The sequence below is a fragment of the Symphalangus syndactylus genome, chromosome 18 (genome assembly GCF_028878055.3).
Source record: "Symphalangus syndactylus isolate Jambi chromosome 18, NHGRI_mSymSyn1-v2.1_pri, whole genome shotgun sequence".
NCBI lineage: Eukaryota > Metazoa > Chordata > Mammalia > Primates > Hylobatidae > Symphalangus > Symphalangus syndactylus.
This window is the reverse complement of record NC_072440.2, coordinates 14,975,013-14,991,295: the sequence shown is the minus strand read 5'-3', so window position 1 is coordinate 14,991,295 and position 16,283 is coordinate 14,975,013. Positions and strand designations below refer to the sequence as shown.

Genomic DNA, 16,283 nt, shown 5'->3' with positions numbered 1-16,283 from the left:
GGAGCGCCGGCTCCCCCACTGTCTGCCTGCAGTTCCAAGGACCTGCCTCGTTCCTTATCTAGCCACATGGAATGTTGTGGAGGTTAAATGATAAGACGAGATGAATTCTTTTTTGAGATAGTCTCACTCTGTCGTCCAGGCTGGAGTGCAATGGCGTGATGATCCCAGCTCACCGCAACGTCCACCTCCCGGGTTCAAGCGATTCTCACACCTTAGCCTCCTGAGTAGCTGGGATTACAGGTGCCCACCCCCACGCCTGGCTAATTCTTGTTTTTTGTCTTTTGTTTTGTTGTTGTTGTTGTTGTTGTTGAGACAGAGTCTTGCTCTGTTGCCCAGGCTGGAGTGCAGTGGCGCGATCTCAGCTCACTGCAACCTCTGCCTCCTAGGTTCAAGCGATTCCCGTCTCAGCCTCCCGAGGAGCTGGGATTACAGGTACCCACCATCATGCCCGGCTAATTTTTGTATTTTTGTAGAGACAGGGTTTCACCATGTTGGCCAGGGTGGCCTCAAACTCCTGACCTCGAGGTGATCTGCCCGCCTCGGCCTCCCAAAGTGCTGGGATTACAGGAGAGCCATTGCGCCCGGTCAAGATGCGGTGAATTCTTAGCGCTGTGCCTGGCACGTGATCAACTCCAAGTGTTGTCATTATCTCCCCTCAAACTCCTGGGATGTCCGTGTGGGTTTGGGGTGTGCGTGGCCCCACTGAGCTGCACAGTGGCAATGGTGACTGTGTCATCAGCATCACCCAGTGTCTGTCCCAGGTACTGCAGCATTTCACCTTTGCGGCACCCCGTCTGGCCAATAGGCCTGCACTGTCAATGCACACACGTGCGGTATGGTGGAAGCTGGCGCTCAGAGAGGTGAAACGACCTGCCTGCGGGCACACCGGTAGGGAGGGCAGCCAGTGAGGCCTGGCCTGGTGCCCCCGTAGCTTCCAGGGCTGCTGCGGTGCCCAGGGCCCTGCTCAGCACAGGGGCATCTCATGCAGGCTGGGAGCGAGGCACCCACCTTGCCCAGTGGGTGGGGTGAGGATGAGCCTGTGATCCCTCGCATCATATTGTTTTAGGGGTTTAAAAAAAATTGTTATTTAACAGCTTTATTGAGGTATAATTCACATGCCATATGATTCACCTTTTTTTTTTTTTTTTTGAGACAGAGTTTCCCTCTGTCGCCCAGGCTGGAGTGCAGTGGCACGACCCCGGTCACTGCAAGCTTCGCCTTCCGGGTTCACACCATTCTCTTGCCTCAGCCTCCCGAGTAGCTGGGACTACAGGCGCCCGCCACCACACCCAGCTAATTTTTTTGTGTTTTTAGTAGAGACGGGGTTTCACTGTGTTAGCCAGGATGGTCTCGATCTCCTGACCTCGTGATCCGCCCGCGTCGGCCTCCCAAAGTGCTGGGATTACAGGCGTGAGCCACTGCACCCAGCCACGATTTACCCTTTTAAAGTGAACAATTTAATGGTTTTTAGTCATTGTGTTGTTTGAGACAGCGTCTCACTCTGTTGCCCAGGCTGCAGTACAGTGGCATGATGATGGCTCACTGCAGCCTCAACCTCCCAGGCTCAAGAGATCCTCCTGAGTAGCTGGGACCATAGGCATATGCTACCACACCTGGCTAATTTTTTAATTTTTTGTAGAGATAGGGTCTTGCTGTGTTGTCCAGAGTCTGGTCTTGAACTCCTGGGCTCAAACAATCCTCCTGTCCCAACCTCACAAAGTGCTGGGATTATAGGTGTGAGCCACTGCGCCCAGTGGGTTTTTAGAATATTCACAAAATTGTACAACCTCACCCCATCTAATTCTGGGACTTTTTCACCATGCCAAAAAGAAACCCTGTACCCATTGGTAATCCCGACCCCTCCCCAAACGCTCCCCAGCACGAGGCAACCAGTCATCCATGTTCTGTCTCTGGATTTGCCGATTCTGTACATTTCTTTTTTTTTTTTTTTTTTTTTGGAGACAGAGTTTCACTCTTGTTGCCCAGGCTGGAGTGCCGTGGCGTGATCTTGGCTCACCGCAACCTCCACCTCCTGGGTTCAAGCGATTTTCCTGCCTCAGCCTCCCGAGTAACTGGGATTACAGGCATGCGCCACCACGCCTGGCTAATTTTGTATTTTTAGTAGAGACGGAGTTTCTCCATGTTGGTCAGGCTGGTCTCGAACTCCTGACCTCAGGTGACCTGCCCGCCTCAGCCTCCCAAAGTGCTGGAATTACAGGCGTGAGCCACCGTGCCCAGCCGATTCTGTACATTTCATATCGGTGGCATCACACGGCATGTGGACTTTTGTCTGGACTTTTTCTCTTAGCATCAGGTTCTTTCTCATTGGAGCACAAGCCAGTGCTTCATTTCTTTGTGTGGATGGGCCGCATTTTGTGGTGCATGCTTTCGTTGGCGGGTGCCTGGGTTGCTGAGACCACACAGCGTGGTTCTCAGCCGAGCCACCCCTGGCAGTGCATGCAGGGTCCCTGAGGTAGGATGGCAGCTGACAGGTCTGGCCTTTGGTAATCAGAGCCACCTCTTGCTGCAAAGTCCTTTCTTCACTGTGGGACATGCCAGGCATCTGCCTGCCCAGCTGAGCCCAGTGCAAGGGGCTCTAGGCCCTGCCCATCTCTCGGGATGTCCGTGTGGCCACCTCCTGTCTCATGACAACCTGGGGTTGGGTCAGTTGCCCCCCTGGGTGAACTGATGCTCAGGCCCTGCAGCAGGTGGAGGGACCTCAGTGAGTCTCCTCCCTCTTTAAGCCTCGGCTGCTCACTGGTGGATGGACTCTCAGGGGCCATCCCGAGGGATGGCCAGGACACCCCAGGGCATCCACAAGGGCGGTGACAGCCCCTCTGTGTTTACCTTCAGAACCAGCTGCTGACAAAAGGCATGGTGATCCTTCGGGACAAGATTCGCTTCTACGAGGGTGAGTGTGGGCCCCTTTGTGGCCGCTCTGGGCCATGCTGGGTACTGGCTGGCTGCTGGACTGCTGGGCCTCGCGCTGGGGGCCTCTGGGTGCGAGGTGTGGCTCTCTGGTCCGGAGGGCTTGGAAGGACCGCATATAGCCTTAGGGCAGCAGGGCCGAGATCCTTACCCAGAGGGGACCCTGGGAGAGGGTCTGCCCCCCGAACTTGCTGGAGCCCAGGAGGGCTACGAGACGTCGGGGAAAAGCCCCCTGCTTCCCCTCCCTGCCCACGGGGCTTTCCGGCCCTAGTGAGCTCTGTCCCCGCAGCCTGGGAGGGCTCCTGTCCGGGTCTTTGGGGGTCAGAGGAGAAGTGGGTTAGGACCGAGGTCGCCGATACTCACAGAGGAGGGGACAGGGTGGGAGACTCAGCTGAATTTTGTCTGTCGAGGCTCACAACCACCCACTGGGACCTTCAGGTTGTTGTTCCTGAGTGGGAGAGCACGGTGATGATAGGTGATTTGCCCGAGGCTACAGTGCACATCAGGGGTGGGGGCGGGACTCAAACCCAGGTCTGCCTGACTTTAGAGCACACACCCTTTGCCTTCTCACGGCCCTGAGGTCCCCGCCGGCCTCACCGTGCAGGTTGGGCTTCCCGTGGCTGAGAGCCTCGGGCAGCAGCAGCAGCAGCAGCAGTGTGCGCATCCTTGCAGGAGCGAGCTGCCCTGGGAGCGGGGTCAGGCGAGGGGGGCCACTCAGTTCCCACGGATGCTGCTTTGCTGGGGCTGTGCTGAGTGCCCGGCCCTGTGCTGGGATCGGGCCTGCGCTGTACCCGTGTGTTCAGCATCTGTGCACTGGGCACTGGGCGTGTGCGTCCCTCCCTGCTTGACTGTCCCGAGTGTTTCACATCTACTAACTCATTTGATTTCCACAACCCTGTGAAGAAGCCACCGTTGTTAGTACTGAACAAATGGGGAAAGTGAGGCATGGTGTCCTGCCCAGGCCACACAGCTGCTCCGTGGTAGAGCCAGGGTGCCAAGCAGGCCACCGGCTCCCAAACCCATACTCTTCACTCTGCTGCCCCAGGCTCCTCCTCCAGGCCTCCCTCTGACCCTGGGAGAAAGAGCTATTAGCCCACTCCACAGAGGAGGACACAGGCCCGGAGGCCTGGCATGTTCCAGGGGACCTTGGAGCTGCATGTCATGGTCCTTCCTCACCTCCACTGAACATGTTGGGTGGGGCCAGCCAAGAGAGGAACACAAAGAGAGGCTATGAGAACCCCCATCAGACCGTGGGGGAGACACGGGGGTTCTGGGAAGGCTTCCTGGAGGAGGCAGCATCTAGGCTGGCAGGACAGAGCTGTGAGCATTTGGCACCAGAGGAAGATGCCCGCCCACGCCCCTCGCTTGACGCGGCACATTCTGGCGGTGCCTGTGTCAGGTGGGCCACCAGATCTGGCCCAGGGGAGCTGGGGCTCTCGGAGAAGGGAGTTTTGTGTGGCTTGAGTGGAGCTCTGCCCGGCGCAGCCAGGTCTGCCAGGCCTCCCAGCAGGGGTGCCTGCCCAGCAGAAGGGGCAGAGGGCAGCCCTGGGAGGCCCCACCTAGGGGCCCAGCATCCCCTTCCGCCTCGCCAGCCCTGCCTGGCCTCCCCAGGCCTCAGGGACAGGCACTGGGCTCTAGGCTGGGGGTCTGAGGCCCTGGCCTCCAGTTCCCACATAGCTGCAGACACAGGGTTTCCTCTCCAGCCTCAGCACCCCTGTCTTAGCAATGTTGGGTTGAACAGCCTCTGTCCACTTGAGTGTTCTCTACATGTCAGGCCCAGGTGACCTCTGGGGGCCCAGAGATGGAGGAGACCCCGGCTCTGCCCTGCAGGGACTCACAGCCCGATTGGGGACACAGACGTGAACCAGAGGGTGACAGTTGAGTGTGATGAATGTCATTGTGAAGGAGTGTCCTGGGGAAGAAAGGGTTCATTCCACCTTGGCAGTCAGAGAGGGCTGCATGGAGGCAGTGGCCCTTGAGTAGGGCCTCAAAGTGTGGTCTGTTCAGGGGAATGTCTGGTCCCTTTCGGCCCCATGCAGTGAGGACATAGCCACCTCCACATCCTGATGGGCGGCCTCGGGGGCCTCCCCTTCCTGCTCCCCACCCCTGCTTGGGTCCCAGTGGGAGCTCTTCACCTTGAGCCTGCTCCTTGCAGCTGTCCCTACAGAGCCTCCACCAGAGGTGGGTGATGGCCCCCCGTGGGGAAGCCCCAGGACCTTGCTCCCTGCCCCTTCTCAGCCTCCAGGGAGGCCTTGGACTTCAGCCCCTGGGCAGAGCCGGTCCTGGAAGCGGAGAGCCTTTGAGGAGCGGCCTTGAGGTGGAGGGCTGCCTCCCTAGGAAGGGGAGGAAGGCTGGACCGCGGCCGGGGTTGTGGTTTGATGGTCTCTGTGTGCGGCTTAAGGGAATCGGCTCCAGCTGCAGCCGGGCAACTCTTTGGCAGCCAGAAACTTGGGAACTCTGGGCAGGAGCTCCTGGTCCTCTGCCAGGCCCTAGGATCTACCGTCACTTGTCCACCAGGGAATCCAAACCCGGTGTGGGTCACATGACCCAGCTGTGCTGCCTTACGCGCTTGCCTCCGTGCCTGTGCCTCGGCCGTCCCCGCGCCAGACACCCTTGACCTGGTCCACCCAGCGCGTGGCTTTTGTCACTGCCCTGTGCTCCTCACTGTTCCTGGGTCTCCCGACGGGCTGAAACAGGGTTGTTCGTTTCCAGGGCCTGCACAGGGCCCTCAGCACTCGGATAAAGAAAGGAAGGACGGACACCGGCCTGCACCCACAGTGAGAACCCCAGAGTGGGAGCCAGCGTGGAGCCAAGGCCACTGTGGGGCCGCTCGCCTGCATCAGCCCCTGCGACTGCCGGGCTGGAGCCAAGGTACGGCGCGCACGCACCCGGCCCCGTCCTGCCAGCAGCAAACGCCCAGTGCTGTTTCATCTCAGCTTTCGACCTGCCCACGTGGGGACATGTATCACGCCCCTTTCATAGAGGATGCCACTGAGTCTGCCTGGAGGAACTTCCTGGGGTCGCCCCATGCCTGCCTCCGACTAACCCTACTGCCCCACAGAGGGGCCCCCACAGGACGGTCCCCAGCAGAGAGCCCCAACAGCCACAAGGCTGCCCTTCCTGGCCTCTCGTCACCGTGTGGCTCCAGCTGGGGCCTGGATTCTGTTTTACAACATCTGCTTTCTGCAGCATTTCCGCCCCGTGGGCTGGAGAACAGCCTGCGCTCAGCAGAACTTGGGCCTGGCCGGTGCCCAGAGCCACCCCCCAGCCGGCCGGGGAACTGAGCTGCCTTTCTTCCTGCCGCGGCGGAGGGGAACTGAACGGACTTTGTGTGTGGGCACAGTTCAGCGGGGCGGTGAGCATCCGCCCGTCCGGGGCATTCCTGCTGGCCCCGTCACCCTCAGAGCCAGGTGTGGGCTACCCGGGAGGGCAGAGGGCTGGCCACCAGGCCGGGAGCCAAAGATGGGGCCCAGTCCAGCTCGCCCCCGGCCCCTGGGGCTGCCCCTGGCCAGGTCCCATTCCTAGTGCCCTTGAACCTACATGAACCTGGGGTCTTCCGGGAGTGGGGGCAGGGCCCAGAGAGTGAGAAAAAGGCAAAGGTCCCTCCCTGTTCAGCCTCCGCATTCCCATGGAAACCTCAAAGCAGTTCTGGCCGGGGGTGCAGCCTGAGAGACAGCCGGCAACGCTTCCCTCTTCACTCAGAGACGCCCACACCAAGATCTCTCTCGCCAGTTGCTCGTCTGGCTTCCAGGGGACAGCAGAGGCCTTGGGGACACGTCCTTGGACTGTGCATCCCTGGATCCAGCAGTCCTCATCCCAGCTCCACTCAGTCCAGGCAGAAAGGCCAAGGGTTCTGCACGTTGCCTCTCCCACTGGAGCCCAGAGCCAGCTTGGGTGGCTGTCCCCGTCCCACAAGGGTCACTCACCCAGTGCATGGCACCGTTCCTCCCAAGGCCAACAGAAATCTTGCAGAGCTGGTCCAGATGTCTGCTACCTACATATCTGCTTCAGAGACTCACCTGTCAAGATGTGTCCCCATACCACTAAGTCTGGCAAGCCCAGCTCCTATAGCCAGCTTGGATCGCTCCTCCTCCAGGAAGCCCTCCCTGCCTGACCCTCTGCACCCTCTTCTCCCTTGGACGTGGTGCTGCTATTGGAAGTGGTCTCCGTGGATCCCCAGACCTGACCACAGGCAGAGCTGGCCTGGCCCTGGGTCCTCTGGGCCACTGACCGTGGTGCACCCTTTCCTCGGAGGCTCAGCATCTGTCTGCTTGGTGGGGGGTCGATCACCCCTGGCCACTGCCCTTATGATCCTGCTCAGTGTCCCACCTCCCTGCCATGTGATGGATGGGCGGCTGTTTGGGGCTCAGCTGGGTCCCCAGTGCCCAGCATCAGGGCTAGCACAGAGTAGGTGTTCTGTGTTTGTTTGTTGGAGGGGCAGATAGTGTGGGGGACGGAGGGAGGAGGTCGATGGGTAGGTGAAATCAACTGCTTAGCCGGGTTGTTAGGAGGATCTGATGAGTCTAGGATGTAAGTTGAAACTGCTGTGCCAGGCACACCTGTCTGGGTCTCACTTGTGCCAGGCATACCTGTGTGGGTCTCACCTGTGTAGGTCTCACCTGTGCCAGGCGTACCTGTGTGGGTCTCACCTGTGTGGGTCTCACCTGTGCCAGGCGTACCTGTGTGGGTCTCACCTGTGTAGGTCTCACCTGTGCCAGGTGTACCTCTGTGGGTCTTACCTGTGCAGGTCTCCCCTATGCAGGTCTCACCTGTGCCGAGTGTACCTGTGCGGGTCTCACCTGTGTCAGGCATATGTGTAGGGGTCTCACCTGTGAACGTCTCACCTGTGCCGGGTGTATACCTGTGTGGCTCTCACTTGTGTGGGTCTGGTGTGTGACAAAGGCCTGGGAATTGGCAGTTGTCATCTGCCAGGAGCAGACCCGGAGCCAAGTTCCCTGTGCCTTAGTCTCATTTCATGCCCTCAGCTCTGGGAGGCCGATCCCTTTACTGCCACATTTTATAAATGGAAGACAGGTTAAGCAGTGGGCCCAGGGCCATAGAACAACTGAGCTGTGGAGCTGAACATCGACCTTGGGCAGGTGCCGCCAGGGGCCTGAGCCCAGGCCCTCCACTCCCGCATCCTCCGACGACCCATCCTGGGTGAGTGGAGGCTTCTGCCAGAGCCAGTCAGGCCCAGTGGTGACGGCCCCCATGCCCACAGGACAGAAGCTGCTGGACTCACTGGCAGAGACCTGGGACTACTTCTTCAGTGACGTGCTGCCCATGCTGCAGGCCATCTTCTACCCGGTGCAGGTGGGCAGCCCAGCCCTGGGGAGGGAAGCCCAGTGCCCCTGCTGTGCCCACCCTGGCCTCACTCTGCAGAGGGGGGCTGCCAGGCTCGGGTACACACACACCTGCTCTGCTCTGTGCCGCTCTGCTCCGTTCTGCTCTCCTTGGGCTACCTGAGTTGCTCAGAGCCTGTTTCCACCCCTCCAAGCTGCAGATATGGATGCCTCCCTCCCTGTGAATCCCCCGGCGGCGAGGCACAGAGTAGGGGCTCTGTGACAGTAACCCTTTCACCGCCAGAGGAAACTGAAGGGACCCTCTATCCTTGGGACAGGGTCATCTGAGGAGAACGGGGTGGAGGGGCCTGAGGGTCGGCAGGTCTCTTCCCCCTGTGGGGTCCCAGGGCCTGGAGAGGGGAGATGAGGACCCATGTGACCATAGCCGGTGGGGTGGGGTGCCTTCCGTCCACAGGGCAAGGAGCCATCGGTGCGTCAGCTGGCCCTGCTGCACTTCCGGAACGCCATCACCCTCAGTGTGAAGCTAGAGGATGCGCTGGCCCGGGCCCACGCCCGCGTGCCCCCTGCCATCGTGCAGATGCTGCTGGTGCTGCAGGTGGGCACAGTGGGCACAGGGTCGGGCATGGGGACCGTGGGGTAGTAATTGGGCTCAGGTCCCCACAGGCGGAGCATGAGATGAGGATTTAGGGGCATGAGACTTAAGGAAGGGCCCGATCAGAGGAGAAGCCTGTCAGGGCCAGGGACCGGGGAGCAGTCGGTCGGAGCTGTGGGTTCAGGAGAGCTCAAGCTGCAGACCTGTTCCTCCTGGGCACAGGGCTGGGCCTTTACACCCTGTGTCGGCCAGCGTGGGGCTGTGCCCACCCCCAACACACACATGCACACGCACATACACACTACACACATACACGCACGCATGCACACGCACACACAGTGGCCCAGTCATTTCTGCCCAGAGGGCTTTCATCAGTGGGTCAGCTCTGGGGAAGACACTCTGAGAGCTGTTAGCCCCCCTCACAGCAAGTGGGGAGAGGGTGCCTGCCCCAGAAAGGAGTGGGGCCCCCAGTGGCGTCCACCACAAGCCGGGGGTTTCCGCACACTGCCCTTCCCAGGCACCACACTTTGCAGTTGGCTGGCTCATCGCACTGTCGCAGGACCACACAGTCACTGCCGGCCACCCCATTTTACAGGTAGGGGACCCAAGTCCTGCTTGCTATGAGCTAACAAGGGCGGGAGCCCAGCCACACCCCGGCTCTTGCAGGTGCAAAGCCCTCTTTATCGTTCTGAATCCCCGTGAAGATCTTTTAGGGTCTGTGGGGACACTCGGGACCCTCACAGGGCAACCAGAGCAAGGAAGGGGCGGCCAGTATGGAGCTGTGCAGGGCGGGGGCTGCCCTGGGTGGGAGTTGAGAGATTTTAGGTCAGGCCTGGCTGGGTTGAAGCGGGGACCCTTGAGGGACTTTGCTGTCTCAGCTTCAGCTTCCCAGTCTTTAACAGAGGGAGACCTCCTCCCTGGCAGGACAGGTGAGGACTTGGTCATTCACAACCGAGTCACTGCTCCTACGGGCAGACAATTCCAGGGACACGTGGGGTCCCCTGCATTAGTGTGGGTGACCTTACTGAGGGCACCTGTGGAGTCCCACCCACTCCTTGTTGTAACACAGGCCAGGACATAGGAGCCTGCACCAGCCCCGAAACCCCAGGAGTTCAGGCAACTTTGCTCACTGCCAGGGACGTGGCCTGGACCATGCCTCACTCCCTGCCTGGAGTGGCCTCCCACACCCATCCCAAGAGTCCTGGGTTAGTCCTCGACTCTGGCTGGCTGGATTGTCACGTACAGTTCTACCTGGGTGTGGCCGGGCGCGGTCACTCATGCCTGCAATCCCAGTACTTTGGGAGGCCAAGGCAGGCAGATCACAACGTCAGGAGATTGAGACCATCCTGGCCAACATGGCGAAACCCCATCTCTACTAAAAATACAAAAATTAGCCGGGCATGGTGGCACGCGCCTGTAGTCCCAGCTACTCGGGAGGCTGAGGCAGGAGAATCGCTTGAACCTGGGAGGCAGAGGTTGCAGTGAGCCAAGATCGCACCACTGCACTCCAGCCTGGTGACAGAGCGAAACTGTCTCAAAAAAAAAAAAAAAAAGAATTCTACACCCATGTATCTTGTCCCTGAACCCCCTGACAGCCCCTTGAGGCCTGCTGTCTTCCATTCATTCATTCATTCACTCATTTAATGAGTGCAAGCACTCGTTATAAGTCACCTTTCTCCCAGCCCTCTGTGCTGGGTGCTGAGGTCCCAGAGCTTTTGTCCCAGCTCAGTGCACAGCTGGGTGAGCAGCCTCATCTCCCAGGCCTTGGCTCAAATACACCTGGAGGTAGCGGAGCCCTTCAGAGCTCCGGATGAGGGGAGGTGGCCGGAGCCAGTGATGGGAAGAAGAGAGTGGAGCTTGTGAGGAGGTGCCTGATGGATGGGGACTGCACCTGGCCCCATGGGGCAGGGAGCCCCAGGTGAGCAGCTCGGCTCTCCCTGTGTGGGGTCAGCCAGTGTCTGTGGAGAGACTGTCCAAAGCCTCTAGGAGTACAGGGCCCCTCCGAGGGGTGGAAGGTGCAGAACACCCATCTCATCTGGCCACAGGGCCTTTTTCCAGGGCACACCATGGTCTCCCAGATCACGACGCTTCTGTGAGCAGCAGAGTGACTCAGGCCACATGCTCTGAGAGGGGCTGGGAGGCCACCGTGGGTCCTGCCATGGGGACAGAGAGCCTGTGGGAATGGGGAGGCGGGAGGCAGAGGACAGGCTGTCTGGTGGGTGGGACGTATAGTTGAGAGCCTGGAGCCACCAAGCTCGGGTGCATGACCCCCCTACCCCCTGCCCCACTCTCCTGCAGGGGGTACATGAGTCCAGGGGCGTGACCGAGGACTACCTGCGCCTGGAGACGCTGGTCCAGAAGGTGGTGTCGCCATACCTGGGCACCTACGGCCTCCACTCCAGCGAGGGGCCCTTCACCCATTCCTGCATCCTGGGTAGGAGTCCGCCTGGGCCTTGGGCTGGGGCAGGGGTGACCACGGGCCCCATGTATTGTGAACAGATGGGCAAGCCGAGGCCCCACGACGGAACCAGGATCTGAGTCCAGACTGGTTCTCAGCTGGACAGCAGCCCCCAGCCTGCCATGTGCTGGCCTGGACGTGGGGATCCGTGGCGGTGGGCGCACCCCGTGAGCGGTGATGTGGCAACATGTTGGAGAGCCCCCCCGAGGCCTCTGTTCCCCAGGAGGCCACGCTCATGTGCAGTCTTAAGTCAGAAGTGGGCCAGGCGGAGTGCTCTGAACGTGCAAATGCCGAAGCCTGAGGACTCCTGGCTCAGTTAGGAGACCCAGGCTGGGAGGGACTCGGCCTGGGGGTGGGCGGGCTGAGCCCTGTGGGCAGCATCCCGGGACTGCCTGGCGTGTCCAGCACAGCTGGCCACGTTGCTCCCTTGACGGATGCCTCTGGGTTCCTTCAGCAATGTCCTTTGAGTACCTGCTGTGCACCAGCCCGAGCCCACGCCCTTCCCCTCCAGCGGGGGAGGCCGACCAGTGAGTCCCCTCCACGACCCACCATTAGCTGGAGGCTGGGAGCATCCCAGGCAGAGGGGACAGAGCTGGGGCAAGGCCCACTTGGGACTACGACCTCCTCATCCAGAGGGGCTCCCCGTCCCCACCTGCTGGTGTAAAACCTGCCCACTGGTGTGTCTCAGCTCAGACAGTGCCTTGGCTGCTGGAGAACTTTGAGCCACCCAGGCTTGGTGTAGCCCTGGATGGCAGGACCCCAGCCCCTGCCTAATGGGACCCCCATCCTCTGGTCGGGGAAAGGCCCCTGAGCCGCTCGTGTGTGTCGCCTGCCACCTGGTGGCCACTCTTGGGACTGCAGGGTCCTGAATGGGAGCCTGAACCCTGCCCCCCCGACCAGCCTTGGCCACCAGTGCCACTGCCTCCTGCCCACATGACCCAAGGGGCCTCCTCCCTGGGTCCCCACGTCTACCCTCGGCCCCGACAGTCTATTACTCCACGTAGCGGCCAGCGAGGCCCATTTACAACTGCCTGGCCGCAGGCTCCCCGCATCCCCATGATGGAATCCCTGCCTTGACCTTACATGGAGGGCCTGTCCCCATCTGCCCCCATCCCCTTGGACACCAGCTCCAGTGGGGCAGGGGCTGTGCCTGCCTAGGAAAGTACAGGCATCCGGCAGGTGCCAGAGTCCATACACTTCCACAAGTGGGGAAACTGAGGCACGGGGGGTTAGGTAACTTACCCAAGGTCAAACACAGGTCGCTGGCAGGGTGCAGGTTCAAACCCAGGCATTTGACGTGAGGTCCTGTGTGACCAGGCTGGGCCTAGGCTGGAGAAGACAGACTGGAACCTGAGCTAGTGTCAGGGCTTGTGGCGGCGGGACCTGCTGAGCTGGGCCCGGGATCGGCGTGGGTCGGGCCTTCCGTGCAGCTGCCCCTGCACAGGGACCCAGTGTGCAGCGAGCAGCAGGTGCCAAGGTGGGCAGGGACACAGGTGGCCTCTGGTGTGACAGTGCCCATGTCTCTCCCCAGAAAAGCGTCTCCTCCGCCGCTCCCGCTCGGGGGACGTGCTGGCCAAGAACCCGGTGGTGCGCTCCAAGAGCTACAACACGCCTCTGCTGAACCCGGTGCAGGAGCACGAGGCGGAGGGCGCGGCGGCCGGCGGCACCAGCATCCGCAGGCACTCTGTGTCGGAGATGACGTCATGCCCCGAGCCTCAGGCCTTCTCTGACCCGCCCGGCCAGGGCCCCACCGGGGCCTTCAGGTCCTCCCCGGCGCCCCACTCAGGGCCCTGCCCCAGCAGACTGTACCCCACCACCCAGCCCCCCGAGCAGGGCTTGGATCCCACCCGCAGCTCCCTGCCCCGCTCCAGCCCGGAGAACCTGGTGGACCAGATCCTGGAGTCTGTGGACTCGGATTCTGAAGGGATTTTCATTGACTTTGGCCGGGGCCGGGGCCGGGGCTCTGGCATGTCCGACTTGGAGGGCTCTGGGGGCCGGCAGAGTGTCGTGTGAGGCCTCGCCGCTGGCCTTGAGTTTTTACTGACACGTCCCCATGTGTGGGGGTGTCCATGTGGCGTGTGTGTGAGTGAGACTTTTTTACTGTGTCCTGTCCCGCCAGCCCTGTCGGCCTCGGCACTGGCCTCGGTCACTTCGTGTATCTGTCTTGGTTGGAAATACCATCAGCCTTCCTTGCTCGGCCCAGGTCTGTTTCAGGCATCTGAGTCGGCGTTACCTAGGGGCCGGGTCAGGGACGGGGGTCGGCCGCTCACTCCCACGCTCCTCCTGCCCCAGCCCTCTGGTGTCCACACCTGCCCACAGAGAATGTCAACCCGGTGGGCTCTGCCCACACCGGGCCCCAGAGTGACCAGACTCCAGCACACCTGTCTCCTCCTGCCTGGGGTGGCCATGGGGATGGAAGGGGGTGGAATAAAACCTGTCAACCTGGCTCATGTCTGCAGTGCCTGCCCTGGGGACGCCCCTTCAGGGTGCTCACCCTCAGGCCTTCACTCCCTTTTAGTGAGCACAGGTTCCCAGGGTCTGCGTGGAGGGGGCAGACCTGTGCCTGTTGTCCAGGCCTCCCTACGGCTCCACCGTCCCTGTCCCTGATGGGAGGACCCGGAGGTTGTGGAAGGAAGGGCTGGGATGCTAGGGAGTGGGGCTGGGATGCTATAGGGAGTGGGGCTGGGATGCTATAGGGAGTGGGGCTGGGATGCTATAGGGAGTGGGGCTGGGATGCTATAGGGAGTGGGGCTGGGATGCTATAGGGAGTGGGGCTGGGATGCTATAGGGAGTGGGGCTGGGATGCTATAGGGAGTGGGGCTGGGATGCTATAGGGAGTGGGGCTGGGATGCTATAGGGAGTGGGGCTGGGATGCTATAGGGAGTGGGGCTGGGATGGTATAGGGAGTGAGGCTGGGATGCTATAGGGAGTGGGGCTGGGATGCTATAGGGAGCGGGGCTGGCCCTGCTGCACAGGAGTCTGGCCCTGACTTTGCCCTGGCCTTGGCAGGGATGGAATCACTGAAGCCTTTGAAGGAGGGAAGGAGGGGTGGGGGCGGGATCTGCCAGCTCCTCCCGTGCTACAGAAGCACCCAGGTGGCCTAGGGGGTGGGGGTGACCTGCTGAAGGCCATCTGGCCTGGGAAGGACAAACTAACACCTGCTCTGACCTCCTCTGCAGCCTCACTATCCCCAGACAGATTTTCCCCGAGCCCTCAGGTGGTCAGGATACCCGATCAGCCGCAGCAGGCAGGGCTCTTTGTCCCCCCGTCAGTGGGGCCCGAATGTTACTGAGAGCCAAAGGCCAGCCCAGCACCACGGGCACCCCAACTTTCAGGGCAGGAGCTGAGCCTGGGGCAAGCTTCCCTGGCCACCCCTGCCCTTTTAAAGCATCGGGTCAGCGTGGCCTCCATGCGGAGGGGTGGGGGGGGTCTCTGATGGCAGGCACCTTTCCACACCCCATTCACCTGCTCATCTGCCACCCCCGCAGCCTTCCACGTGCTCGCGTCTCATGGCGTTTTCTCGAGGTGGGGAAGGAGTGCTGAGCAAATGAAGGACAGGCCCAGGGCAGGGGAACCAGGTGTGATTGGAGGGAGAGGGTGGCTGTGAGCCGGGCGTGAGCAGGAGGGGGGACATCACCTGACCCCTGAGTGACGGCCGGAGCTGGCCCAGGCTGTCTCCCGGCAGAGCCTTCTGGATGGAGGAGTTTCCCTCTCTGGTGGGAGAAGCAGACCTGGCACCCCTGCTTCAGCTCAGGATAGGAGAGTGTAGGAGTGGGGGCAGGGGGAGCTCTGGCTTCTGACTGCTGAGCCTCAGTTTTGTCATCTGTGATATGGGTGCATACCAACCCTCTGGAGCTCTGTGAAGCTACTCGGAATGGGTAATGTGCCCCAGGCAGGGCTCAGCTGGGCAAGTAGGGGAGCAAGAGCAGCCTCGGGACCCAGGCCTGGGGGAAAGCCAGAACCTTGTCTGAGAACCACTCAGCCAGGCTGATGAGGCCAAGATCCCTGAACCAACCTCTTTGGCTCCCAGCTCCATCATGGATCCCAAGGTGGCCTGAGGTGGGGGGTAGTGGGTGACCATTAGCAACATGGGCAGAAGGGTTCCCAGCAGTCACCTCAAGGCAGGAGGACAGAAGACTAGAAGCCGTGGCAGGGCGTTGCTGTCTGGGTTCTGTCCACACCAGAGTGCTAGACCCTGTGTTCTGTCCCCTGAGTGGTAGGGGTTCCATCGTGGGGAGTCGAGCATCCCTGGCCCCTGGATGCTGCCGGGCCTGGGGTGGCCCAGGGACTGGTGGCCCCTGCTGGCTGGCACTTGGGCACTTGGCAAGGGCCAAGGACTGAGGCCCTGAGCTCTCAGTCCTCCCGCCCTGGGGCAGGAGGGGAGGCCCCTGGGCAGCAGCCAGCAGCATCCCCAACCACAGATTGGGGAGCTGCAATCCAGGAGAGTGGGTGCTGGGTCTGGGCCCTGCAGCAGCTCCCAGGACTCAGTGGGGGCCCCAAGGAGGTGAGGGGGCTGCACTCCCACTCCCGGAAAGCAGCAGCCCACCAAGAGGGGTGCGTGTGTGTGTCCCAGCCTTGTTCCCAAAGATGTCAGAGGTGATCTGCCTTCAGACATCTTATAAATTGGTAAACACCTGTAATCCCAACAGAGTCTCGCTCTGTCACCCAGGCTGGGGTGCAGTGGCACAATCTCATCTCACTGCAACCTCTGCCTCCTAGGTTCAAGTGATTCTCCTGCCTCAGCTTCCCGAGTAGCTGGGGCTACAGGCACGCATCACCATCCTGGCTAATTTTTCTATTTTTAGTAGAGACGGGGTTTCACCATGTTGACCAGGCTGTTCTTGAACTCCTAACCTCAGGTGATCCGCCCACTTTGGCCTCCCAAAGTGCTGGAATTACAAGCATGAGCCACTGCACCCGGCCCTTATTTATCTTTTAAGGAATAGAGTGACTCAGGGAAGAGGCGTGGGAGGCCGTGTGCTCCATCCTGCATCCTGTTTGG

At 60.9% G+C, this 16,283-nt stretch overlaps 1 protein-coding gene across 8 annotated transcripts in view; it reads left to right on the top strand.

Annotated features, from left to right (window-relative positions):
• PRR5 (proline rich 5) overlaps positions 1-13,727 on the top strand; it is a 71,424-nt gene extending 57,697 nt beyond the window's left edge. For 4 of the 8 annotated variants that reach the window (XM_063622975.1, XM_063622976.1, XM_063622974.1 and 1 more), the window contains 6 exons: positions 2,854-2,911; positions 5,641-5,799; positions 8,150-8,241; positions 8,686-8,826; positions 11,122-11,257; positions 12,813-13,727. In XM_063622975.1, coding sequence (XP_063479045.1) covers positions 2,854-2,911; positions 5,641-5,799; positions 8,150-8,241; positions 8,686-8,826; positions 11,122-11,257; positions 12,813-13,294 — 1,068 coding nt within the window. In that variant the 3' untranslated portion in view covers positions 13,295-13,727. Of the gene's footprint in view, positions 1-2,853; positions 2,912-5,640; positions 5,800-5,832; positions 7,336-8,149; positions 8,242-8,685; positions 8,827-11,121; positions 11,258-12,793 lie in introns of those variants that run through there. The other 4 variants (XM_063622978.1, XM_055252104.2, XM_063622979.1 and 1 more) reach the window with 3 other exon arrangements.
• The last annotated feature ends 2,556 nt before the right edge of the window (positions 13,728-16,283 follow it).